The following is a 26506-nucleotide window of genomic DNA, read 5'->3' on the forward strand; positions in this document are numbered from 1 at the left end:
AGAATATCTGCTGCTAGGAGATACCACAGGTAGCATTCTTACTAGACAAACTAATCAGTCATTTGTTTCGATTACATTTATAAGAAACCATAGCATTTACCATTTGTAAAACTTCAAAAGATTTTCGGTTGTAAGATCATTTTTATGAACACAAATATGTTTACACCCAGAGAGTCTCCTGAGAGATTACTTTACTCATAATCTCCAGGGTTAGGGAATAGGTCAGGTATTCCATAGTACGTCGTTTCAGCATCGTCATCCTCACTATCAGTATCACCATCAGATCCTTTACCTAGTAGTGGATACATTTGTGCTATTTGGTTTTCCATGGGTGAGATGGCTGTGGTAATAAGACGATTTAACAATGAACGTAGGCAGGGAATACAACAACATCCACATAAGGTTAAGACAGCAGCAAATACTGCTATTGAGACCAACACAGAGGATACCAGAGTTCTATACTTCCCAAACGCATCCATCCAGGAATCCCACATCGTGGTATCTACTCCTGAGTGGTCTTTCATTTTGCCATTTAGAGTTCGAAGGCCCTCTATAGCTTTGGTGAGGCTGCCATCAGCAGCAGTGTTATTAGGAATGAATGTGCAGCACCGTTCACCGAACATTGCACACACTCCTCCTTTTTCCGCCAAGAGCATGTCAACCGCTATTCTGTTCTGGAAAGTCATGAGTGACGTTGCAGCTAGTTGACCATGTACCGCCTCGAACCCAGCTTCTGTCCAATTTCCCAATTTCTGAACGTTATAGTGGATGTAATTTATTCTGTCTACGTTTTTATTGATTGTACACCACCAACAAATTGATGATTCAAATCCAGCCGCCACCTGATCAACCAATTTGTACTCGTCCGGTACCCCTCTTGGCACCCCAATAGCATCAATGTATGTAGGATCGTTGTCTGATCGCCATGCCGCTGCTCTTTTCTTTAGATGCCGCTGTTGGTGCATTTTGGCATTTAGATTTTCTGTTAAGTCTTTTACTGATATGGGATATATAGATACTGGTAACAGTAAAGTCACTAAGGCATACAATCCTGTTACATTTACAGGGAATCTGTCAAATATCCTGTCATCTCCACACCACCACCATATGTCTCCTTGAGACACAGGCTTGAAATTGGCTGTTGTGATTATGCCTTTAGTGCACTCAGATTCAGAGAGATTACCTAGACGTTGGCCACTACCGGTCATGTTAATACATGTAAAATTACCAGGTGCCACCTTTTTAGAAAACATAGGTTTCTTTACTGTTGCCTCGGTGACGGGAAAAACGGAATCCCAGCTGCTACATGTGGAATTTGGATTCGTTTTGTTCATAACTTCAACCACACACTGTTGTGGGATTGTTGCAGGGATTATTTGCAGGAGTGGCCTGGGACTCATGCACACCACACAGTCTCTGTTAGACATATTTGCAGCCTGCCCTACCATAAGTAACCAATTGTTGCTTTGTCCGGAAACTCCTGTAGTAACCCTAAACCATTCATCGACATCTTTCTCTTCTGCGTTATTAAAGACCTTGATTGCCGTGACTGTATAATTATTGGTTATTGGCACGTCACTCTGCTCCATGGTGTTATTTACACACATTAGGAAAGGATAATCTGGATCTTTCCCGGAGTGTCTGGCCCACAATAAAAATGTAAAACATGACGTTCCGTTTAAGGTAGCGTTGGGAACAGGGTAGGGACCGGCAGGTAAGGATACTGTTAACCCTAAACTTGCACCGTTGTGTGTTAAGGTTATTTTATCCTTGAAATATTTTGCTGACGTTTCCGACCCTGGTGCCCAATATTGGCTTTCGTCAGTGATTAGAGTATTCCAACTTACATCTAAAACATTGCTGGTTAAGTACCACCAGTGATATTCCCTGCCTCCCCCTGTAGTTGGAGCCGGCGGGTAGATACCCCAAAATCCCTTGAGGTTATTGATAGGTATGGTTAGAACAGTGCTGGTGTTGGGAGCTACAGTTACACGGATGGCATTATCATATGACCAATTCACTATCCAAGGTACGCCATTCCACCCATGATCTGTGCTCCGCCTGCTTCTTTTGTGGGTTGTATTTTGCTGAGTTATATTAGCAGTCTTATTTCTAGTTAGTCCTTCTTTCGGTGGTTCCCATAAGTACCACACAAGCAGAAAGGTTAGAATTAGGAACAGTGTCACCATCCAACCTCAAATGGCGTTCTTTAACCCATTGGGAGTCATTGCAGCTGAAAGATTTCCTCCTCTACTGGGTTCGGTGTCTTATAAAATCTTCACTGACTTTCGGTCTATCCAGTCTCTACACATCTGGATCCACCCTATTATCAGTCTTTGGCTCACCTCCCCTATCGGAGCTTTCATCCGAAATGACCTTTTTGCAATGGGTCAGATGAATCCAAGTTGATCTTTCTGCTATTTTTACCGCAGTGGGAGTTGTTAGCAATACTTGATAGGGTCCTTCCCACTTAGGTGAATGCCAGTGTTTCTTCTTTATACTTTTTATTAGCACCCAGTCTCCCGGTTCCACTAACTGGATTACCTGTTGGGAGACAGAAGGATTCTCATCAGTCAGTTTTTGTTTCTGTTTCTCTAATATTTTTCTCATGTAATCTGCTAGATTAGCTTCTTCATCTATCTCCCACTGATTCTTAAATTGGGGTAGTTTATAGGGTCTTCCAAACAGAGTTTCGTATGGAGTTAACCCTGTGGTGGATGTAATGTTTATGTATAATTTAACTAATTCTAAACACTGTGTCCATGGCCTTCCTGTTTCCTCAATGCACTTCCTTAATCTATTTTTAATAGTTCCGTTTGTGAGTTCCACTAGCCCTGCACTTTGTGGATGATAAGCACAGTGATTTTTTAAGTCGATATGGAACATTGTTCCAACCTTTTTGACGATCTGGTTGACAAAATGAGTTCCGTTATCACTATATATTCTTTCAGGGATCCCATACCTTGGTATGATATCCTTGCACAACGCTTTAGCCACCGTTAGTGCATCAGGGTGTTTTGTGGGGAAAAGTTCAATCCATTTTGAAAACGCATCAACTATGACTAGACAATACTTTTTCCCTTCACTTTGGTTTAATTCTATAAAGTCCATGTGGATTATTTGAAACGGATAATGGGTAAACGGCCCCTTCGTGGTCTTAGGTTTCCTTGTGGGTTATGCTTTGCACAAGTTAAACATGCTCTACAAAATTTTTTTGAATAAGAGTTAAAGCCATGGGTAGTAAAGTATTGATGTATCTGTCCTACCATCCCTCCTGTTAAGACATGTGTTACACCATGGCTCAATATAGCCGCCCACTTGTATAAATGTTTTGGTAGGATAGGTTTATTCGCAGGTCATACACATGTGCCCTTGTATAGTTTTGCTCCATTTTTTATCCAGGTGTCTTTTTCTGATTGTGGACTTTGGTGTTGCATTTCTTTTAGTATCACATCATCTAGTTTTTTATCTTCCTCCAGGGACAACACCTCGAGCTGTCCTTCAGCGGCTGCTTTTGCGGTCTTATCTGCGAAAGCGTTTCCCAGGGAAATTTTATCTGTCCTTGATGTGTGTGCTGCACATTTACATACCGCCAATGTTTTGGGTAACTGAACTGCCTGTAATAGTTCTTTCAACAGGGTGGCGTGTGTTACTGGTTTCCCAGTCGAGGTCACCATGCCTCTGTTCTTCCAATATTGTGCAAAGGTATGAACTGTAGCAAAAGCATACTGGCTGTCAGTGTAGATTGTCGCATCTTCATCTTTCATGAATTTGCAGGCTTCTGTCAGTGCTATGAGCTCAGCAGCTTGTGCTGAGAGATGTGAAGGTAGTTGTTTAGCTTTTAGCACCTTATTTTGAGTCACTACTGCATATCCAGTCTGAGTTTTGCCTAGGTCATTCTTTTTGGACGACCCGTCCACAAATAGAACTTCCCCTATTCCTAAAGGTTGATCTTTTAGGTCAGTCCTGCTTTTTGCTGTCTGTTCGGCTAATTCCTGACAGTCATGTCTTACTCCTTCTTCTGGGAGTGGTTACAAAGTGGCAGGATTTAGAGTGGTACATCTTTCAATAGTGAGATGTGGCTGTGATAGCAATGTGGCCATGCAAGACAAATGTCTTGCAGGCGACAGAAATACCATATTTGTTTGTAACAACAAAGCAGAGACAGCATGTGGCACTTTCAGAATTAGAGGGTGAAACAGTACAATGGTGGAACTTGTTTCTACAGCCATTGAGGCTGCTATAACAGCTCTTACACAGTGTGGCAAAGCACATGCCACACTATCTAATTTAGATGAAAAGTATGCAACTGGTTTTACTTTATCTCCATGTTGTTGAACCAACACTGGGTCATAAAATGACCTTTACAGTCTACCATTTGAATGAAAGGTTTTATTGTAGTCTGGTAATGCTAAGGCAGTGCTAGACACCAATACTCTTTTTATGTCACAGAACGCTTTTTCAGCTTCCTCTGTCCAGTGTAATGGTGATGTCATTTTTAGATCATCTTCATACATCAGTTTTTGTAACGGTGCGGTTATTTCTGCATAATTAGGTACCCAGCTCCTACAATAATTTGTTAGGCCTAAAAAGGACATCATTTGCTTTTTTGTTCCTGGTTTAGGTGCTTGGAGAATAGCTGTCTTTCTATCCTCTATAATAGTTCTTCCACCTGCACTGAGATTGTGACCTAGATATTTTACCGTTTCTTTACACAACTGGAGTTTATTTTTGCTCACTTTGTGGCCTTCTTCTGAGAGATGTTTAAGGAGTGGCAGCGTATCTCTTTTACATATCTCCATATCTGGGGAGGCCAATAGCACGTCATCCACATATATTAGCACCTGGCTGCCCCCTGGGGGTTGGAATTTCGCCATACTAGCGCTCATTACTTGAGAGTAGATAGTAGGGCTTTCACAGTATCCCTGGGGCAATCTGGTGTATGTGTATCGTTGACCTCCAAACGTGAATGCGAACCAAAACTGACTATCTTTATCTACTGGGACTGAGAAGAATGCGTTACTAATATCTACTACAGTAAATACAGCAGCATCTGGCCTTAGAGAATTCAGTAAGGTGTAAGGATCTGGGACACAAGGCGCCCTTTGGATTACTGCATTGTTTACTGCTTGTAGGTCTTGTACCATCCGCCAACCCACAGATGGTGCTTGTTTCTTTACTGGAGTAAACAATTGGAGAAAAAAAAATTGGAGTATTACAAGGTGAATCATTGCATTTAATTATTACTCCTGCTGTTATTAAGTCCTCTATCACTGGTTTTATGCCTTCATATGCGTCTGGTTTTAATGGGTACTGTCGTACGCAAGGTCTATATTCTGTTTTTGATCTTATTTGCACAGGAAGGGCTCCTTTTACTAATCCTACGTCAGTAGGTCCTTTTGACCACAATTTATCGGGAATCTGATTTACCCATTCTTCCTCTTTTTCGGTTAGCAATATCTCTCATTGTTTTGTTGGTTGTAAGTGTACGCCTCCTTGTACTGTGATTGGCCAGAACAAAGCTTTCCTAGTTAACCCAGTGGACTCACTTCCCCAAGTTACTGTCGATGTCTGTATCCAGTCTTTAGCATTCTCTCCCTGTTGTACCATTTTCCCCAAGTCTTTCCAGTCTTGGTCCGTTCTTTTGTACAAAGATATGTGAGGTGGAGTCCACATTTTGAACAGTCTTAGTCTCATCAGTCAGTGCTACTGCTGCAACTGATGTGCTGTCTGCGTCTGCGTACATATAGGTCACTGTGATTTTTGCAGGGGTCATTCTGGTCAGTTTAGCTTCATAGTCTTTGTCTGGTCCAGGGAAATGCTTATAGCAAAGCGTTACATGCAGTTCATCTTCTGCCATCTGATCTTGTGGTGTTCTTATCGCATTTCTTCCCTCTGCCATTAGTGCAGATGCGGCCTCGTGAGGAGGCCTGTTGGGAACGTCAAGAGAATAGTAATAGTACGGTTGACCTATCCCTTGAACAACAAAAAAGTCACCACTTTGCAAATCTGCCTTTCTTTTGACTACAATCTGTCCTGTCTCATCATCTTCCTTCCTCTGAAACATTATTTGCTTATCTTTTTCTTTCTCTGCACGTTCCTGTTCTTCTTCTTTCCTACGCTTTCTTTCCCCTTCCTCTCTCTTTCCTGCCATCTTCATCCAAAATTCTATGTCACTGTATCCCTCTTTTTCCCTTTTCTTGGGATCATTTTTTGTTTTTGTGATTATTTCGGTCTTTAGCATGGCTATTTTTTGTGTGTTTAGTCGGCCATCAAATCCATATTTTGTTATCCATTTATCTAGGTGTTTTATTTTACTTGGATCCTGTTGCTCGACATATTTCCAATCTTTACTTGGTAATTTTTCTTTTGGGGTCGGTTTGCTACCCCCCTTTCCCATTTTACTTTCTTATACTTATTTTTATTTTATTTTATTTATTTATTTATTTATTTATTTATCTATCTATTTATTTATTTTTTTTTATATGCTTTGTTGCTTGGAATCATTGGGACGTCTCCCAAGGTTTTAAATCTGCTGGTATTTATCTCCCCAGATACTTTAATTTTGTTAGGATTTTGCTCTCTAATTTTTCAACTTTTGTACAGAAGTTTCTCTCCCTAACTCGAGATTTTAGTTGTTTCTTGTGTTTTAGAGAATTTGGGCCAGTCCTATTAACACCAAGGGTGTTCTAAAGACTGGTTTTTCTGATAGTAGGTCAGCGATCAAGTTCCCTGTTGTGGTAAATCTCACTTCAACTCTTTCGAGTGGGGATTTCTTGCCTTTGCATCCACAAGAGGTTCGCTGCTTTTAGTCTTACTGTTTTATATGAGACAAAATACCTAGTGTTATTTTAATCTCCATGCACTCAGTCACTTGCACACAGTTTGTTTTTCACGGATTTGTACGGGACTCCGCCGTCCACTATTATTACGGATTTTTTCTCGGACTCTGTCGTCTTTCTTTTTACGGATTTTCTCGGACTCCGGCGTCCTTCTTTTACCTGTCAGTGCCTAGGATTTACAGGGTTTGTTACAACGCGCAATGACCCTCAGTCACTCGCTTGTTTTTAAACAAACTCTACTCACCGCTGTTGTCCTTCCCCTCTCGGAATACCGTCAACCACCAGATCCCAGCCGGCGGGTAAACATCCAGTCCTGGAAAAGGATTTCAAGAGCTCATACTATAGAGCTCTGCTGTGGCCACAGTCTTTTCTGGAGTCCACCCTCCCGCTGGAATCCTCAGGTCTATTGGTATCCGGCTCGAAGGACCAAGTTAATATCAGGTTTACACAACCTAAGACATTTAAAATAAGAAACAAAAGGGACAAGACACAGTGTTAGATTTCTTACTCGCGAGGAGAACGGACAGAGATATGCTTAGTTACAATCTCCAACCCGCTCTGAGCATATTCCGCCGTGTCCTCTCTTTTTATTGTCTTTCAAGGCCTTCACTAGTTACAAGGCGTTGCGGTTCTAAAGGGTGAGATCACACAGTAGCAACATGATAGGTGCACAATTATATATTGTTCAAATGTTCATCCCATGATGTAGAAGTAGAGTCTGCTCTATGCACCGTGACAGCTTGTGATCTCCTCTAGCAGCTACTACCTGCAAAACAACTTCAACACAAGACAAACTGGATGCATGATTATTAAACTGTAAAGCAGGATACATGGTTAGGTAGAAAATATGAGATAAATCCATATACAATTATTCCAACATTCACTGTAGGTTACCAGACGGCTATGGGAAATCGAGGAAGATTTACCATGTATGGTACACCGTCCTGGGTTGGAGTCGGTCTGCCTCAATGTGTACTCCCTCCAGAATGCCTGCAACATGTACTGCACTGACTATGGTCCTTTACGGTTGAGAGGAATACACCAGTGCATTTTGCTTCTTTGTAAAAACATAGTTTCAATCTAAATAAAAGATGTTAGACAGTCTTATTTTACTTCAGTGCACATAATTTTACAATGGTAATAACACACCACAAATGGAGTAACACACCCTCAAATAAATTAGTTTAGCTGCTCTTTGATTTGTAAAGTTCTTCTATCAGCAGATAGTGTGCATATAATATATGAATTCAGAGGAGTCATTTCTTTAGTAACGATCAAGCATTTATTTACATCAAACGAGGCACTTATAATCAATGATAGTAAAAAAACTGTAGGACTCACTGGATCCATAAAAAAAAATTGTGAGACACAACATAGATATGTTTGCAAGACTAAATGCCCTGTCCAGTTGTTTTAGTTGGTACAGTTATCTAGCCTATAGGAGCTTTGTGAGTTGGTGCTGGGGCTTCCTTGGTCGCAGAATCTGGGTCGTCATTCCAGCCTGCATGGTCCTACGCACCCATGCTGAGTTTCCTGACGCCACAGGCCAGTACGTGGGTTTTAGACTGGCCCATGATAGAACCGGGACACATAGCTGGATATGACCTCCTCCTTCTCAGGCCGCTCGAACTGTGCAGTGAGGTCCTCTGGGATGGGGATGGCCAAAGCAGCTTCTGTGTATGGTCCCAGGTCAAAAAAGACTCTTTCAAATATGAGGTCCACCACATACCCTGTTTGATAAAACACAAAAGATTTTGTTTACATTTTTCACTTTTTTGTTGTTTTTTACAAAACAATGATTGAAAGTCTGTTTCTAACTACCTCCTGACATTTTCTTTACTGTACTTTGTTGTTGGTGGAACTGTCATAACATTATACGAGCAATACTTAATACAATGTGTACAAAACATTTCTTGGTTGAAAAATAAAATAATATAACACTTATAGAATGTCGGCTCAGTCTTAACTGGTGTAGCTCTGCATTCTCCCGTCATGGCCTTTGGAAATTGGACCTTGAACAGTGGTTCACCTTCTTTTGTTTGGGCTTGTGGTCGGTCAGCATTTTCATTGTAGTACGTGGCAGCCAGGTAGAGTCTGGAGGTACAGTAAAGAGAAAATCAAAGATGTTAATATTGACAGAAACCTTAGCCTACACACTCTCACAAGTTCTAAGTAACCACAGCTTAATTTACCTGCACAGCATTCCAAGACTGATAAATGACTGTTAGGTTTATCAAAAGTAGATGTTCAGGTGGCTACAGACCTGTACTTCTGATGTGAGGCTGAAGAGTCCTCAAGGATAACTGTGTGCCTACAGTGGGTCAGTCTGGCATGCAACATCCCTTGTTGCAGGAAGCTGTATAGATGCACTTGATGTGCTGGCCTGAACAGAGGAAACAGAGGTTACACCAACATCTCCTCAAATGTGTAGTTATGGCAACAGCTGCAAGCAGTGCAAAAAATTTAAAAACAAATGCACTCAATTGTGTGTAAACTGGGTTGTCAAAAGCTTGTAAATGCTGCAAATAGCTCACTATATGTGCAAAACGCAAAAAAAGTGTATAACAGACTATCCTCTTTCACATATTCCCTGTAACTGGTGGGCTTATCTAGATATTCCCTACAGGCACTGTATCTGTAAACATGATATAACATTAAAACGGACATCATAAGGCATGACTCTCAATACTAACTTTCACAGCACTAACAAACAAGCCCAGACACCTATGCTAATCGCTGCAAAGCCTGTTTAGTCTGAATTTTACGGGCTTGACTTTGCAGACAGCTAAAACGCCTTTTAAGTGTGATAAACTTAGCAGGGTGGCTCTAATCAACGTGACACAGCGATACCAAGCAGAAGAATTGCATACAATCTGTACCCGGCTATACCCGGCTGTGTGGACGAGGCAAAATGTTAGCCACATTAGCTGCCATGCTAACAACACACGCAACAGTGTGTACATACAGTAAAGCAACATAAAATGGTTAAACTTACAGCTCCCAGGTTTGAAGTTGGGTCTCGGACAGTCGGTGCTGATCCATGCTTTGTCTTCAGAATGCAGCGAATCCCGCATTGTACTGGCCCTCGTTGAGAAAGCAGTCCGACGTGAAATGGTTAGCCTGCTACAACAGGGTCAGCCCTATGTTCCCACAGCCCTATGTTCCCACATTTCTAAGAATGTTTTGAAAATTAGGCCCTATTTTCCCACAGTCTTATATGTTCCCATAAGCCCATGTCCACACTAACCCGGGTAATATTTATCCGGTTAGCCCTTCCGTCCACATTAGAACGGTGAATTCCGAAACTGAAAACGATGCTTTACAAAGACGGAGAGGATGGATTTTTCTCATGTTTGGGGGGTTTGTAGACAGGCCGGGGACACATATTACTGATAGAAAACCATGGTAAAGTGCATTTTGCATAATATGTCCCCTTTAATGGTCACATGACTCACCACAGTTACCTCTGATCTGATTACACTGTGGGAGAGCAGTCAGGTCCACAGTGACACCTGAACGCCTCACTGACACCAAACGATGATGTAATAGTGAGGAGTTGAAACACACCAACCCTTCCTCTGTGGATGAGTGAGTGAGTGAGTGAGTGATAGAAGACGTTGTGTGGACTCACCAAGCAGCAGAGAGACAGATGGAGTCTTCATGTTGACTGGGTGACGACTGTCCGTCAGTCGCTCTCTGCACAAACATTAACGTCATATGTGACCCACCCCTCCCCCCACCCCTCCCCCCTTATCTATATATATATAGTGGCAGCATCTAACCACAACTTCCTGTTCCCTCCAGCTATAGACTGTATGTGAATGTGTTTGTACACAGCTGATGTATGTGATGATTGAGCTTTTACTTTGGAGGAAATCACACACCACAAGTCACATTTAAACTGTCCAAGTTCAGGTCCACACATGAACATGATGACATCATCATAACATCATCATTACATCATGTGACAGCTGAGCGTCCAGCACACAGACCTCAGATCAGCTTTTATAAGGAATTTATTTATTCAGTATTTCAAGAATTTCATTTATAACTAATTTATATCATTATACAACGAGCCAGTCATCCTCTGTGTGTGTGTGTGTGTCTCTGTCTGTGTGAATGTGTGTGTGTGAATGTATGTGTGTGTCTCTGTGTGTGTGTGTCTGTGTCTCTCTGTGTGTGTGTCTCTGTTTGCATGTGTGTGTGTCTCTCTGTCTGTCTGTCTGTGTGTGTGTGTGTGTGTGAGATAAATACTCAGATATGCCACAGGTTTAATAGTGTTTCTGTCAGTGCTCAGAAAGAAAAGACGACCTCAGGTAACCCTACTGTGTGTGTTTATGTGTTTATGTGTCTGTGTGTGTGTGATGATGTCACATCATCAATAATCATGATTATTTTTTATTATAACAATTATTATAATTATTCACATGACCCTGATTTTCAGTCTAAAAACCCACTGGAACATCAGAAACCAGTTGCCATGGTGACATGTGGAGGATAGGAATCTCCCAAAGCACTGTGGGTAATCGACTCCTGTGTTAAGGACACAGGAGTGGGAGTGGTCATCAATGACCATGCCCCGCCCCCACCATGCCCAGGTGTTTTTGTGAGCCTGAAGCTTTAGCTCCACCCACAGCACGCCCCACCCCATCTTCCTCAGGTCCTGCTCAGCAGCAGAGAATCATGGGTAGTGTAGTCCAGAATCCTGGCAGCATAGACCCACAGCCAGGGGTTGTGGGTAGGTGATCTTTAGCTCGGACTTGTGGGTAATGTAGTCCTTTGCTGTAGATTTTTGTAGGTGGTGTAATCTGTCACCACAGCAGGGAACTGTAGGTAATGTAGTCCATAGCCTTTTATTTAAAAATGGAAGTGTTTCAGTTCTACCTCCTTGTTGTTGCTAAGCAACCAGAGACAGTGACTGCTAAAATCTGTCCAAACTATCCACTGCAACAGAGGTGGATTGTGGATGTTGTAGTCGAGATGAGGGGGGGGTTAAGGTGTTGTATTCCAGGCAAAACAGGATTGTGGGAATTGTAGTAATCCAGACACAGGGGGACTCCGTGTATTGTAGTCCAAATGAGGAGGATCGTGGGTGTTGTAGTCCAAATATATAATATTGTAGTCCACGTAGAGGTGAGGTTTGGATGTAAAACAGTTAGAAAGGATTGTAGGTTTTGTAGTCCAAACCGAGGAGGATTGTGGGTGTTGTAGTCCAAACAAAAGGGGATAGTGGGTATTGTAGTCCAAACAGAAGAAGATTGTGGGTGTTGTAGTCCAGTGGTTGTTTGACACTTTAAGCCCTGAATAGACTGTGTGTTTGAGCCCCATCATTTTATTTACAGTCACACAAGCCTTTATGTACACTACACAAAAATGCACACACACACACACACACACACACTTACTCACTCTCACACACACACACACTCTCACCATTTTCACATCACATGAATAAATAAATAAATAGATAAATCAATAAATAAATAGGATAATATAAATACTTCAATACCAACTGAACTCTACAGTCTGATTCATTATTTACTGATAATACAGGATTATTGAACCAACACAGAATCAATCATCTGTCTCTCTGACACACACACAGACAGCTTCACCCTCTTCTTAAAAAAAACATCTCTTGGTTGCCGTGGCTACAGCAGCCATCCAATCACTGAGCTCGCTCGTCATCCTCCAGTAGAAGAGACTGTCAGCTCTCCATCAGGTCACGCCGCCGAGAGGGGGAGGGGAGGTGCTGTGGGGAGGAGGTGTTGGTGGCGGTTTCCATGGATACGGCCCCCATGGCAGCCAGTGGGCCAATCAGAGTCTGTCTCGGGCAGGGACCCAGATGTAGGGGCCACTCTGCTCCTCAATTACGGCTTTGACCAGGTGGTAGACCTCCTCGAAACTGTCGCCGTGCACGATGGCTACACACACAAACACACACACACACACACACACACACACACACACACACACACACACACACAGGTGTCAGGTGGAACGTTACACCTGAGGGATGTGAAACACCTGTCGAGTGTTTTTACCTGTGAAACACTCAAGGAAGTCCTGTTCCAGTTTAATCGCTCGGTCCAGAGCTTTCCTCGCCTGGTCCTCTGACAGACGCTTGTTCAGGTCCCTGCACACACACATACGCACGCACACACACACACACACATGCAGTTAGTCTCATTGAAACACAGAGTCGGCGTGTTGTGTTGTGACCTCAGGACTCACAGGATGTTTTCCAGCGACCGCGGTCGGATGAAGATGGCGACGGGGTGGAGCTGAGCCGCCTGGAGCCGCCTCACGGCGTTGGCCGACACATCCAGGATGCAGTGTTTCCCCTGGTAACACACATGCACATGGTCATAATTCACCACATACTGAAACATCACCATGGTAACCACAACCTCCAGAAACATCACAGGGACAGTCATGAGGTTTTAACAACATCGCCATGACAACCACAGCACCCTAGAAATCACTTCCACGTAAATAATGGTAATTCAACATGTGACTATAGAAACCATGACAACACGTAAACGTAAACATCTCCATGGTAACCATAATCCTGGGATAGTGCAACCATGACTACAACTTTCTAAAGCCATCGTCATGGTAACCACCTCCCTCCACAAACATTACTCTCCTAGAAATTTCACTTAATGATTGCCATAGTAACAATATAAACCCTGCAGAGAACATCGCCATGGTAACAGCCTGCCTCACCTGCTCGGCCACCTGTCTGACACTCTGCACTGACGTCCCGTACAGGTGGTTGTTGTACTGCCCAGCCTCGATGAAGCGATGTGATTGGATGTCCCGCTCCATCTGTTCCCGTGACGACACAAAGTGGTAGTCCCGCCCATCGACCTCATAATCCCTCCGAGGCCGAGTCGTGTCTGCAGAGAGAGAGAGAGGGTTGTCAGTGACTTCCTGTTTGGTCACATGTTGCAGTGCGTCCTGGTCTGAGGCTTACGGGGGACGCAGGAGCCAAACTTGTCCGGGAACTCAGACAGAAGGTCATCGTTGACCCGGTCTTTGGTCGGACCCAGGATGATGACAGGACGAGCATAGTCCACTGAGAGAGAGAGAGAGAGAGAGAGAGAGAGAGAGAAAGAGAGCTTCATCTATACCTGTGTGTGAGGTGAGTAAAACTAATGAACTAATGAAAAGGTCAAGGGTCAAAAGTAACTGACCTTCGATCTGAGTGATGAGTTCGTAGCTGTGAACGAAACCTTCTCGACCTGTACGAAGGAAAACAACAGTTACACACGGGAAGTGGTTTTCCCTCCGTCAGTGTGCTGAGAGCTGAAGCCTCACCTTTACTCTTCATACGAGACCACTCCTTCCTCTCCACCCTGAAACACACAAACACACACACACACACACACACACACGTTTAGACACCAGGACTGTGTGAGTGCACCAGATGCTAACAAACCTCACCTGTGGACTCACCTGTGCTTTGAGGGGATGTACCCCAGCTCCTCCAGCTCCCCCTGCTGGTTCACTCGTCTGGCCTGCCACCACTCATCGTCAGCGCTGTCCATCACGTGGAGCACCTCCCCAAAGTTAAAGTCCAGAGCCTGTGATAGGACGCCACAGTCCCACTGCTTATCATAGTCAAAGAGTGCCCTGCAACAGGTGAGGATAACACCTGATCATCACCTGAGCACAGACTGTGTGTGTGTGTGTGTGTGTGTGGTGGTGGTGGTGGGGGGGGGGGGGGGTCTCATGTCTTTACCCTGTTTATATCAACTTTTTTTCATTAATGTGGACCTGATGCAGTTCACCTGCCCAGGTGAGGTTTACCTGATGTAGAAGCTGCGGTTGGCTCTCAGGCTGCCGGACGAGCTGTTCATCATTTGCTCCCTCAGGTCGTGGATCTTCGCTTCAAAGCGACTGTACTCTGCCACAAGATCACCACGGTAACAGTTACATCCTGGAAAGATCACCAGGGCAACCAAACTACAGCAAGACATGACATCAGTGTGTGTGTGTGTGTGTGTGTACGCGCTCACCCTCAGGTCTGTACTGTGCTACTATGGTAACGGTCTGTCCGGCATTCTTCAGAGCTGCTGCCGCCTGTTCATGTGTCGCATACCTGAGATCCACACCGTTCACCTAGACACACACACACACACACACACACACACACACAAGACTATGTCAGACAGAGGTCTGGGCAGAGACAGGTAAGTCAGCTGACTGCTCAGGAGCACCAGGTCGGCTGATGATGTCACAGGCCTACACTGTCTGAACCTGTTGTTTCTCTGTCGTGTTCCAGGTGAGCCGGGACCACAGACCAGGTTCTCTCATCATGAAGAGTTCTCCTGAGTTTAAAAGTTTCAAAGTTTTCTTCTCTTCTCTCTGCTGAGAACAGCAGTTACTGAGGAGAAGTGAAAACTCCTGAGCTCAGAGAGCGACTCGTTGCAGGAACCACAGTGATTGGTTGATGAAAGACCGTCTGTGCCGGTGAAAACACATGATCAACATCCTGCAGTAATAATAAAAAAACAGAAAAATAAACAAATACAAATTAAATATAACAGATTAGATGCTGTTTACTAAAGTAGTTCATTCTCCAATTTACTATAAAAACTTATAATAAACAGCTCACCTGTCCTAGACCAGCTAACTAAAGCTAACAGCCTATTAGCCACAGTCTGTTGTAGCTGTACCTGTGGTCCCAGCTGTGGGTTGAGGTGTGTGAAACCTTGTCCTGTGATTTCAGAGACATTCATTGTTTGGTGGATAGATTGGCTTTTCTCTGTTGCTAGGTAACGCAGCATTGCCAAACACTGCATCTCCACTGATCAGGTTGTTTCAGTTGGAGATGTTATTACATCTTCACTAACTCCACAACGATCATTATTCCCTCTGACTGAGTGGAATCTGTTCAGTGATTCAGATTGTTTAAGGTTTAAAACACTGTGACGTGGAGTGACAGCAGCTCTTTAAGAGGAGTCCTCTCCACTGCTGCTAACTTCTCTCAGAATGAGGAGCTGCTAGTTGAGTGTCTCTGTGAGTCAGGACTGACCTGCCCATTATTATTGTTTCTCCCAAATCAGCAAGTTAAGAGAAACTTTTAGTCTTAAGATGTTTTGTGAATACGGGATCTGGTCTCTGATGATCAGGTCTCTGAGGACCTGGTCTCTGAGGACCTGGTCTCTGAGGATCTGGTCTCTGATGACCTGGTCTCTGAGGACCTGGTCTCTGAGGATCTGGTCTCTGATGACCTGGTCTCTGAGGACCTGGTCTCTGAGGATCTGGTCTCTGATGACCTGGTCTCTGAGGACCTGGTCTCTGAGGATCTGGTCCGGGTACTCACACTGAGGACCTGGTCTCTGAGGACCTGGTCTCTGACGATCAGGTCTCTGAGGATCTGGTTTCTGATGACCTGGTCTCTGAGGACCTGGTCTCTGATGATCAGGTCTCTGAGGATCTGGTCTCTGAGGACCTGGTCTCTGAAGACCTGGTCTCTGAGGATCTGGTCTGGGTACTCACACTGAGGATCTGGTCCCCCTTGCGGAGCTCCCCGCTCAGGTCTGCTGGTCCTCCTGCAAGGATGAAGGAGATGAAGATTCCCTCTCCGTCCTCTCCGCCCACGATGTTGAAGCCCAGACCGGTGGAACCGCGCTGCACACAGACCCTGCGAGGCTCCCGGGAGTAGTCGTCCTCTCCCATCATGCCACGGGGGATAGGCGAGTATCGCCGTGGTGACGGAGGAGGGAGGGCTTGTGGGTAATCACACATGTAGTCCGGCTCCATGTAGGCTACAGGAACGACAGAGACTGTGAGACTGTTGACCAGTTCTACAGGTTCCACCGTCCCCTGAGAACCTTACCTGACCTGAGGGAACATCAGAGGCTGGAGGAAATGTTCTAACAATACTGTAAAGAAGTTAGAGAACCTTTAAATAAGGTTCTTCTAAGGTATGATTGTTTTCATAGAACCTTTCTAATGGGTTCTTTTAAGCAAACAATCACAAACACCAATGATACTCAGGTCTAATCAGATCAATAATCAATAATCAGAGAGGTTCTGGTTTTGAGGTACATTGTTGTTTCTAACAGGGTTCTTTAAACAATTCTACATGTTCTGACATAAGCAGGTTTTGGAGAACCCTCCTTCAGAACCTGATCAGGAGCTGCGTTTGTCAGGAACAGGGTTCACCAGGACTAAGACCTGTTCAGATGTTACAGGTGTTCCAACAACAGGTCACATATCATAGGTACGTACAGCTGGTCAGGTCGGGGGGGCTGTATCGATTAGCAGGGTGGATGTACTGCGAGGTGGGTGTGGCCACCTTCAGGTACACCACCTCCCCTGTGTTCTTCAGGGCAGACACAGCGTCTTCATGCAGGACGTCCTCCAGAGACACGTGGTTCACCTGTGGGGGTCAGAACTCAGGTCAGACCAGAACCTAGAACCCTGTTGACCAGAACTGTACAATGTGGGTTCACCTACAGCCAGTATTTTGTCCCCTATTTGTAGCCGTCCGTCACGGTGAGCAGCCCCGCCCTCGATGATCTTGGTGACGTAGATGCTGTTGTCTCCGGGAACGTGTTGGTTCCCCACACCGCCCGCTATACTGAAGCCCAAACCTGGACCAGACAGGGACAGGTTCTAACTAGAACACACTCTCAAACAGGTCGCCATAGAAACAAAAGCCCAGTGTTGTGTAACAGTTCAAATGGGTCTCTGGGGAGAGAACAGATAGAACCGTCAAACATTTATTTTAAGTAAAGGCTCAATAAGTGGAGAACACTGGAGATCCAGGGTTTTTCAGGATGTCATTAAGGTTCTAAGGTGTCTAACATCACTGAAGAATCTATCTGGAGAACCTTTTAAAACACTTTAATGCACCATGAAAGCTCTGCAGCATGTTTGAAGAACTGTTCTAACAGGGCTCTTCATACAGGTTAAATAGTTCTCTACTACGTTAATGTAAAGACTAAGGACTGAAGAACCTGAAGAACCTCAAGAACAGGATTACTTAAGGCTCTCGGGTCTGATCAGCTGACCCTTACTAACTGGGTTCCTCAAAGTAGAACAAAGGTTCTGAAATATATAAAAGTCCCAGTTTTAATGTCAGTACAGTGAGTGGAGAACCGTTCTAACAGAATCATTTTCTCAAACATTAAAGGGTGACAAAGTGAAGATGCTCTTATAATTCATATCAAATAAAACTGAAAATAGTGGCGCAGACTTTGAATTGGTTTTGTGTCTGTTTCTAGCTGCCTGATCAGGTGAGCTGCTTTAATAGTATTTTCTGTGGAGTTGTTGGTGTGATTATCGGTGCTGCTGGCGGGTATTTCAGGAGGAATGGCGTCCTCCGAGACGCCGCCTCCGTCTATCCGACAGGGAGTGCGGATTGTCCCTCCAGATGGTTCTGTTACTGTTGAGGAGGTTCTGCTGGCTGCAGGTGAGCAGGTAGGACATGACAATCTGGTTTATGCATTTCGAATGAACAAAGCTGTGGTTGTGTTCCTTAAGAGTGAGCCACTGGTTTACCAGCTGATAAAGAGCGGCGTGTTCATTAGGGATCTGTTTGTGCAGGTTTCCCTGCTGTCGGTTCCCTCCACGCGGATCACTGTCTCAGGTGTTCCGCCGTTCATTCCTAACGAGCTGTTGGAGAACGAGCTCCGTCGATTCGGGAAATTTGCGAGCAGGTTTAAAACTGTTACTTTGGGGTGTAAAGACCCTAAACTCAAGCACGTGCAGTCTCTGAGGAGACAGGTGTTCATGTTTTTAGACTCACCCACACAGACTGTGGAGGTATCTTTCAGAGTCAAGCACTGTGAAGGTTATTATATGGTGTATGCCAGTTCGGGACAGATGAAATGTTTTGAATGTGGAGATGTGGGACACAAGCGTTTAGCGTGTCCGCACAAGGACAAGAGAGTGATTGTCGGGAGTAGGCCTCCGTGCGGCTCCGCCACGCCAGACGCAACCGCGCTAGTCGCGGACGCATCTGGCGCGGCAGAGGCTGGTGAGTCCGCACCAAGCTCGGCGGCTGCGGCCGGTTCCGGGTCCGTGTCCGGCTGCCCGGCGGGCGCCTCCCGGGCGCTGGGGCAGTGGCTGGTGGGTCCGCCACTGGCACGGCCGTGGAGGTTGCGGCCGATTCCGGATTTGTGGCCGGCGGGATTGTGGCAATCTGTAACAGTGGTTCATTTTGTACCAACAACGTTGAAAAGTCTGTAGAGCAGGAGGATTATGTGCTTTCAAGAAACCTGCATAGCTCCAAGTCGGTAGAAATCAATGGACAAACACAGTTGGTTAGAAATAATGAAGGAGCAGTTTCTTCAAGCCCTCCTTGCAAAAGGGTGGCTATAAATGAAGGACAGGGGTTGTGCAGCAGCCAGGCTTCATGTGATGGAGAGGAAATGGAAGATGATTATGAGTCAGATAATGTGTCTATTGCTGAGTCCTCTAGAAGGAATACAGATCTTTATTCACTGGAGAGAATTAATCTCTTTTTAGATGAAACTTACAAAAGATCAGTAAACATGACTGATTATTTCAGTGACACCGAAAAATTCACTAGATCTGTTAATGTACTGAAAAGACAAGTTGGTTTTGACCTCCTAGACGGAAAAAAGTGCTTCCGTCTCAAGAAGCACATTACCACTCTGAGAAAAGGTAAAACTGCAAAAAAGACAAAGAAGTAAAAAATGATCATGTATCACAAGGTGTTTTTCTCTCCACTGCTCAGAAACACACACAAATACATCTGATGAGACAGATTGGGGATTATGGTGGGCTGGTTCTTATAACCTTAGCCATGGAACAAACTTCAATGCAGGGGTAGCAGTTCTTTTTAAAAAAATCTGCAAATGCAACCATTTTATCCTGCACTGAAGTGGTAAATGGTCGTTTGTTAATCGTTCAGGCAGAAATAGAAAACTCTGTTTTCTGTTTTGTTAATATCTATGCCCCAAATAACGGAGCAGAAAGAGTAGTTTTTTACACTCTTCTAAAAAATATTACATTATTGGTGGCGATTTCAACTGCACCATAGACTTTACTATAGACAGGATAGGAGAAGAACCCCACCCAGTCATCCAGGACTCTACACACTGTAATATCACACCTTGATCTGTTAGACTTTTTTTTTTTTTTTTTAGAGAAAAACGTCCACAATCCCGACAGTACACATGGGTCAGGGTCTGCAATAACCAGGTGTGTGCTGCGAGACTGGACAGATTTTACGTTTCAAAAACTCTCAGTCCCAGATTGCTCCAGTGTGATATATATATCCAGTTGGCTTCACAGATCATCACTTAGTAACAGCAGAACTTGTCATTTCGCCAGGTGAACGGGTTAAGTCCTGCTGGCATTTAAACAATAAATTACTGCAAGACAGAACTTTCTGCCAAAGTTTGAACTCTTTTGGAAAAAATGGAAAATTAAAAAAGCTGATTCTGGTGGGAGGTTGGCAAAGCCCAGATTCATGTTTTCTGTCAGCAGTACATGTCCCACTCTTCTGCCAGGGTAAAAACAGCAATTAAAGACCTTGAGGCCGAAATTAAAAACATTGAAGAAAGGCTGAATAGGAACACGAATACCACTACTGGTTCACTGCTGCAGGAGAAAAGATTAGAACTGAGCTCTTTCCTGCAGGAGAGAGTGAAGGGAGCCCTTGTCCGGTCTCGCTTCCTCCAGTTTAAAGACATTGATGCCCCAAACTCTTTTTTCTTTAATCTGGAGAGATCGGTGGCACAAAGGAAAATGATGACTTGTCTGAAGTTGCCAGGAGGTAGAATTACCACCAATCCAGTTGAGATGAGGAATCATGCAACAGCTTTTTACACAGACCTTTTTGCAACCGAAGCTTGTGATATGGAGCGCCGTGGTGGGCTCTTGGAGGGTCTTCCTCAGCTAAGCCTGGAAGAAAAAGCTGCTCTCGATAGTGAGCTGACACTTGAGGACTTAACTATGGCTGTAAAACAGATGGCATCAGGGCGAGCACCAGGAATTGATGGATTGTCCACAGACTTTTTTAAATGTTTCTGGAATACACTGGGACATGACTTACATGGTGTGTTGATGGAGTGTTGCGGAACAGGATCTCTCCCAGTGTCCTGTCAAAGAGCAATTCTCTCCCTGTTGCCAAAAAAAGGTGATTTGGCACTATTAAAGAACTGGAGGCCAGTTGCCCTACTGTGTACGGACTACAAAATACTCTCCAGAGCTTTATCAAACACACTCAAGGAAGTTCTCGGGAATATCATACATACAGATCAGAACTATTGTATTTTAGGCAGGACAATTATGGACAACATTTTCCTCATAAGATATGTAATTGATGTGTGTAAATGTTATAATGTAAACACTGGGATTATTTCTTTGGACCAAGAGAAAACGTTTGATAGGGTGGATCATTCTTATTTGTTTTCTTCACTCAGGGCTTTTGGTTTTGGTTATGGGTTTGTGTCTTGGCTTGGTCTGCTGTATCACAATGCACAGTGTTTGGTGAAGATAGGGGGAGGACTGAGTTGGCCACTCCCTGTACGGCGTGGGGTAAGACAGGGCTGTCCCATGTCCGGCCAGCTATATAGTTTAGCTTTTGAGCCTCTACTGTGCAGGTTGAGGGACCGACTCAGCGGGTTGTCTTTGCCCGTGTCCTGTGGCCTTGAGCATTCCCCAACCCTTTCTGCTTATGCGGACGATGTAAATGTTTTTGTGTCCAGTCAGGGGGATGTTCAATGTTTGCAGGACGGCCTATCCCGGTATGAAAAGGAAACGTCTGCACAGGTGAATTGGGAGAAGAGTGAGGCACTGTTGTTGGGTCAATGGGGGGATCAGGCAATTCCCAGTCTGCCTGGAGGACTTGAGTGGGGGAGGGAGGGGCTGAGGGTGTTGGGAGTTTTTTTGGGAACTGAGGGTTTTAAATTAAAGAACTGGGAGGGAGTTAAGGAGAAAGTGTGCACTCGGTTGTCTAAGTGGAAATGGTTGCTACCCCAGTAGCAACCATGGACCACATAGGATTAACTTCCTTCTACAGCTCTGTACTGCAGGCCTGGCAGATTTTAAAGAACTGAACGTGAAACCAATGAGACTCCAGGTATATGGGTGTTTGAGGAGCCTTTGGTTTCTTCTTAAAAGCTCCAACCCTTCTGCTTGCGGGTCAGACTCAGAGAGGGAGGATGCACCAAACTGGGCCATCTAATGACGCTGACCACTTCATCTGTAGACGTCCTGAGGGGGAGAGGAACAATCACCTCCATCAGACTGATTAACAGGGTGGTGGAAGAAGTCTGCGCTGCTCTTGCACAACATCTGAGAGCATTTGTGAGGGACCAAACTCTGTGTGAACAGTGGAGTGAGGGCAGCGAGTACAGCTTCCCATCTCTGTCTGTTTCCCCAGCTGTGGGGGAGTGGCAGGAAGGAGCGGGTAAGCTGCTGTCTCTTACAACACCACATCTGGGCAAGTTTCAGGATGTAGGTAAGAAGGAACTCTATCAAACCTGTGTCAAAGTCCTTAATCTTCGGTCACTGTCGGGGGTCGGGGAGTCAAGGTGGACTGAGTTCTTTGGCCCGGACTCCTTCCCGAAAGGCAGCTGGCGGTCCCTGTACAAGCTGCCCATTGAAAAGCGGACAGCAGACCTCCAGTGGAGGATCGTACATGGGGCAATAGCTACGAACAGATACAGAGCGCACATTGATCCTGAGGTTAGGGATGAGTGTTTGTTTTGTTTTCAGACTGAAACCCTCACATTTGTTTGTTGAGTGCCACAGGTTGGCATCTTTGTTTTACTAAAAAGGTTGTTTCAGGGTCTTGGGGAGATTTTTTCATTTGTTCTGTTTATTTTTGGCCCAAAGTATTTGGCAAAAAGAAAATCTGTTTGGACATTGCTGAACTTTTTGTCTGGCTCTGCCAAGTTGGCTATTTGGCTGACGCACAGAAACAGGGCCCAGGATTCTGGGAGTGTGGACACGGTGCTGGTTCTGAAGGGTCTGCTGAAGGCTCGACTGAGGGTGGAATATGCCTTCTATAAAGTAACGGACGATATGGAAGATTTCAACCATGTGTGGGCTCTAGTGGGGGTTTGTGTTCTGTGGGAGGGTATGGAGAGCTGATTGTTAATTTGTGCTCTGCAGAAAGTTTCATGTGGTTGTTGTTTTGTTGGTTTTTTGTTGTTTCCGTCTTTTTGCTCTGATAGGACAGTGATGTAGGTTGTCTCCTTGAAGTGGTTTGATAAAGGGACTTTGAAAACCAAACCTCCTCTCTCCTCCTCCTGTCTCTCCTTCTGTCTCTCCGCTTGTTTCTTCTCCTCTTTCCTCCTCCTCCTCAACTCCTCCATCCCCCCCTCCTCTTCTTCCTCCTCGTTCTCGTCTTCCTCCTCCTTGTTTTCTGCTCCTCCTTCTTCGTCTCCTCTCTCCTCGTCTTTCTCACTGTTTTCGTCGGAGTCGCTCTGTGAAAACAAACAGTTTAAATGATTCTTTTCCTTTTTGTTTATGACAAACTGATTGAACCACGTTTGACAGATTTACTGCAGATCAGTCATTTATACATTTTCTGATTAGAATTCATCCTGTCATGTGTTTGAAGCTGATGCCTGATTGGCTGAGGTGGTTTGTGGGCGTGGTGTGCCCTTTAATGAGGGGACACGCAAGCACCACTTAGGAATACAGAGAGTCATTTACTTCCTGTCATGAGTAAACTCTGAGTCGTGACGTCAGGGGAGTGTGCGTGTTGATGTTGTCGGGAAGTGGACGGAGGAAACACCCCGGGATTCTCCGGTACCGTGAGTAAAGCACATGCTGCTTCAGACAGTTGTACAGGCTGTGAAGGGTTATGTGCACGTGTGAAGTGGCTGAGCTCAATCACTCAGTGGGCCTGCGCAGAGCCAAACTCGGACATGAACACGGCGAACGAATGAAGTGAAACTCAGGCTGCGGTCGAAAAGTCTTTTTTCTCCTGGCGGTTCAGACTGAGTGAAATGACCCAGAAGTATTTCAGCAGCTTCATGATCAGAATGAGGAAAGGAGCTTCACTGCTTCCTCTCTCATCTCCTTTAGGAAACACTGGAGCTTACTTTACCAAAGGAAAGGAGACATGCTGTCCCACAATTCCTTGCTGCAGCAACATTTAAAACCACAGCAGAGCCACATAAATGTAGAAACAACAGAGCAGCTGTTTCCTGTCTGATGGACTGAAGCCCAGATACATATTATAGATTCATTCTCTTTCAGTCAGTCAGGAGTCGTCATGAAGAACAAGCTGATGAATCATGAACATCATCATCATCACAACTAAATACTATAGTCTATACATTAATGTTGATGCACTGAATCCTCCCTTTGTGGAAAGACATAAACCTGGATTTTCTCTGTTTAACAAATGTATAGAAATGTCATGAAACTATAAACTTCTGTCAGAATATCATTAATTTTCAGTTATTTATTTCTATTTAATTATTATTTTAATGTCTCAACTTTCTCAGTTTGTCTTTTTCTTTCATGTTATTCTTATTTCAACATTTCATCCTGGTTGTTTCTGTGGTTGAAGGAGGATTGATCCTCCGGGTGTTAGAAATAAAGTGAGTTAAAATAAAAGATCTTAGTGTAGTAACAGTCAGATTTCATTTCACGTCTTTCCCCTGGTGACGTTGTCCATCGAGGTCAGAGAGGAGGTTATTTTGACTTTTCAACCGTAGCCAATGATGAAAGATGATACTGGTGTTTACAACATGAATGTACGGTGGCCCTGAAGCTCGATGCACCACAACACAACAGGAAGTGTTTCCAGGGGAACCTGGCTGGGACTTGTTTAATGTCGCACTGTGTCTGTGGAAGTTGTTTGTTGATTTTTCGCAGCGGCATGTTTTGTGCGTTGAGCTCTCCCAGCGTATCAATGAGCTTTGTAAAAGGAGGCGGGATGAATTGACAGAGTCATGAGCGTGTTGCGAAGCTGTGACAAAGAAGATGTTTACACTGTGTTAGCATTAGCGTTTCTTCTCTGTGTTTGACTCTCAGCTGTTTCCTGTTTCACTGATTTAAAGCTGCAACCAAACAACCAGAGACTCCCTGAGTCAGCTGTGGATCAGTTGTAGATCAGGTTGTTTGATCTTGGGTAAACCTTACCCAGAATGCATCTGTGCCTGTTTTTAACGGTTTTCATTGTGTCCATGTGGCCTGAAGTAAATGGAGTTAGCCCTGTGCTACTGGGAGCTCAGGAACACCTGGAGACTCAGGTGAACATATTCTCACCTCAGTTTTCACATCGACCAACTCACACTTTCACATTAAAAGTAGCTGCTGTGTGGTAAGAGGAAGTTTTTCTCTTCAAAATAAGAGCATGTCTAAAGAAAAAGGTTGGAGCCATAAAACAGTTAAAGAATAAAATAATATAATTATCATAATATGACTGACCTCGTTATCTCTCTCTGAGCTCTCTGACCTCACAGCTCTTCTTCTGTGGATCTGAGTGAGACAGGGCATCTTCATCATCATCTGCGTCGTCATCATCATTATCATCATCTGCATCTTCATCATCATCATCATCTGCATCTTCATCATCATCACCATCATCATCATCATCACCATCATCTGTGTCTTCATCATCATCATCATCATCTGCATCTTCATCATCATCATCATCTGCATCTTCATCATCATCATTATCATCATCATCATCACCATCATTATCATCATCATATAGATTGATTGATTGATACTTACTGACTTTGTCATACTGAGGCCCAATAAACACAAGACCACCAATGTGATCTTCATCGTTCACTGAGGAAGAGGAAGGATGAACTTTAACCACAACAGCTTCCTGTTTATGTTTATGTTATCATGACAACAACACGTGTCGTAACATTACATGTATCTGGAATACAGATTTTAGTCACCACATATTAAACTGTATGACATCATCTACATGATCACGTCAAAGTACGACAAGTACTCACAGTTCTGCTGGTAGTAGCAGTAGCAGTAGCAGTAGTAGAAGCAGTAGCAGTAGCAGTAATAGCAGTAGTAGAAGCAGTAGCAGGAGCAGGAGCAGTAGCAGTAGTAAAAGCAGTAGCAGTAGCAGTAGCAGTAGTAGAAGCAGTAGCAGTAATAGCAGTAGTAGAAGCAGTAGCAGTAGCAGTAGCAGTAGTAGAAGCAGTAGCAGTAGTAAAAGCAGTAGCAGTAGTAGAAGCAGTAGCAGTAGCAGTAGCAGGAGCAGTAGCAGTAGTAAAAGCAGTAGCAGTAGCAGTAGCAGTAGCAGTAGCAGTACCAGTAGCTGTAGCAGCAATAGCAGTAGTAGCAGTAGTAGCAGCAGTAGCAGTAGTGGTAGCAGTAGTAGTACCAGTAGCTGTATTAGTAGCAGTAGTAGTACCAATAGCTGTAGCAGCAATAGCAGTAGTAGTACCAATATCTGTAGCAGCAATAGCAGTAGTAGCAGTATTAGCAGTAGTAGCAGTAGCAGTAGTAGTAGTAGTAGTAGCAGCAGTAGTACCAGTAGTAGTAGCAGTAGTAGTAGTTGCTGTATCAGTAGCAGTAGTAGCAGTAGCAGTTGTATAGTAGTAACAGTAGTAGTAGTATCAATAGCAGTAGTAGTACCAGTAGTACCAGTAGCAGTAGTAGAAGTAGTAGTAATAGCAGTAGTAGCAGCAGTAGCAGTTGTAGCTGTATCAGTAGCAGTTGTGGTAGCAGTAGTA

At 44.3% G+C, this 26506-nt stretch overlaps 1 protein-coding gene across 1 annotated transcript; it reads right to left on the reverse strand.

Annotated features, from left to right (window-relative positions):
• Nucleotides 1-12343: 12343 nt before the first annotated feature.
• LOC111239738 (disks large homolog 4-like) lies at nucleotides 12344-17765 on the reverse strand. The gene is made up of 14 exons (XM_022769644.1): nucleotides 17754-17765; nucleotides 17316-17474; nucleotides 17088-17238; nucleotides 16353-16621; nucleotides 14867-14969; nucleotides 14658-14754; nucleotides 14304-14480; nucleotides 14166-14203; nucleotides 14042-14089; nucleotides 13822-13923; nucleotides 13572-13744; nucleotides 13077-13186; nucleotides 12887-12978; nucleotides 12344-12766 (listed from the first exon to the last, which is right to left on the reverse strand). The coding sequence occupies exons 1-14, from the start codon at nucleotides 17763-17765 to the stop codon at nucleotides 12660-12662; spliced, it is 1638 nt and encodes a 545-aa protein (XP_022625365.1). The 3' UTR covers nucleotides 12344-12659.
• Nucleotides 17766-26506: the final 8741 nt, after the last annotated feature.

The sequence above is a fragment of the Seriola dumerili genome, unplaced genomic scaffold (assembly GCF_002260705.1).
Source record: "Seriola dumerili isolate Sdu_G_001 unplaced genomic scaffold, Sdu_1.0 BDQW01004243.1, whole genome shotgun sequence".
NCBI classification, from domain to species: domain Eukaryota; kingdom Metazoa; phylum Chordata; class Actinopteri; order Carangiformes; family Carangidae; genus Seriola; species Seriola dumerili.

Excerpts from the sequence above, each read along its gene's own strand:
- LOC111239738 (XM_022769644.1), bottom strand. Across the intron at positions 14,481-14,657 it reads AACCGCAGCTTCTACATCAG|GGCACTCTTTGACTATGATA; the intron begins GTAAACCTCACC and ends CACCTGTTGCAG. Across the intron at positions 13,924-14,041 it reads ACTCATCACTCAGATCGAAG|TGGACTATGCTCGTCCTGTC; the intron begins GTCAGTTACTTT and ends TCTCTCTCTCAG.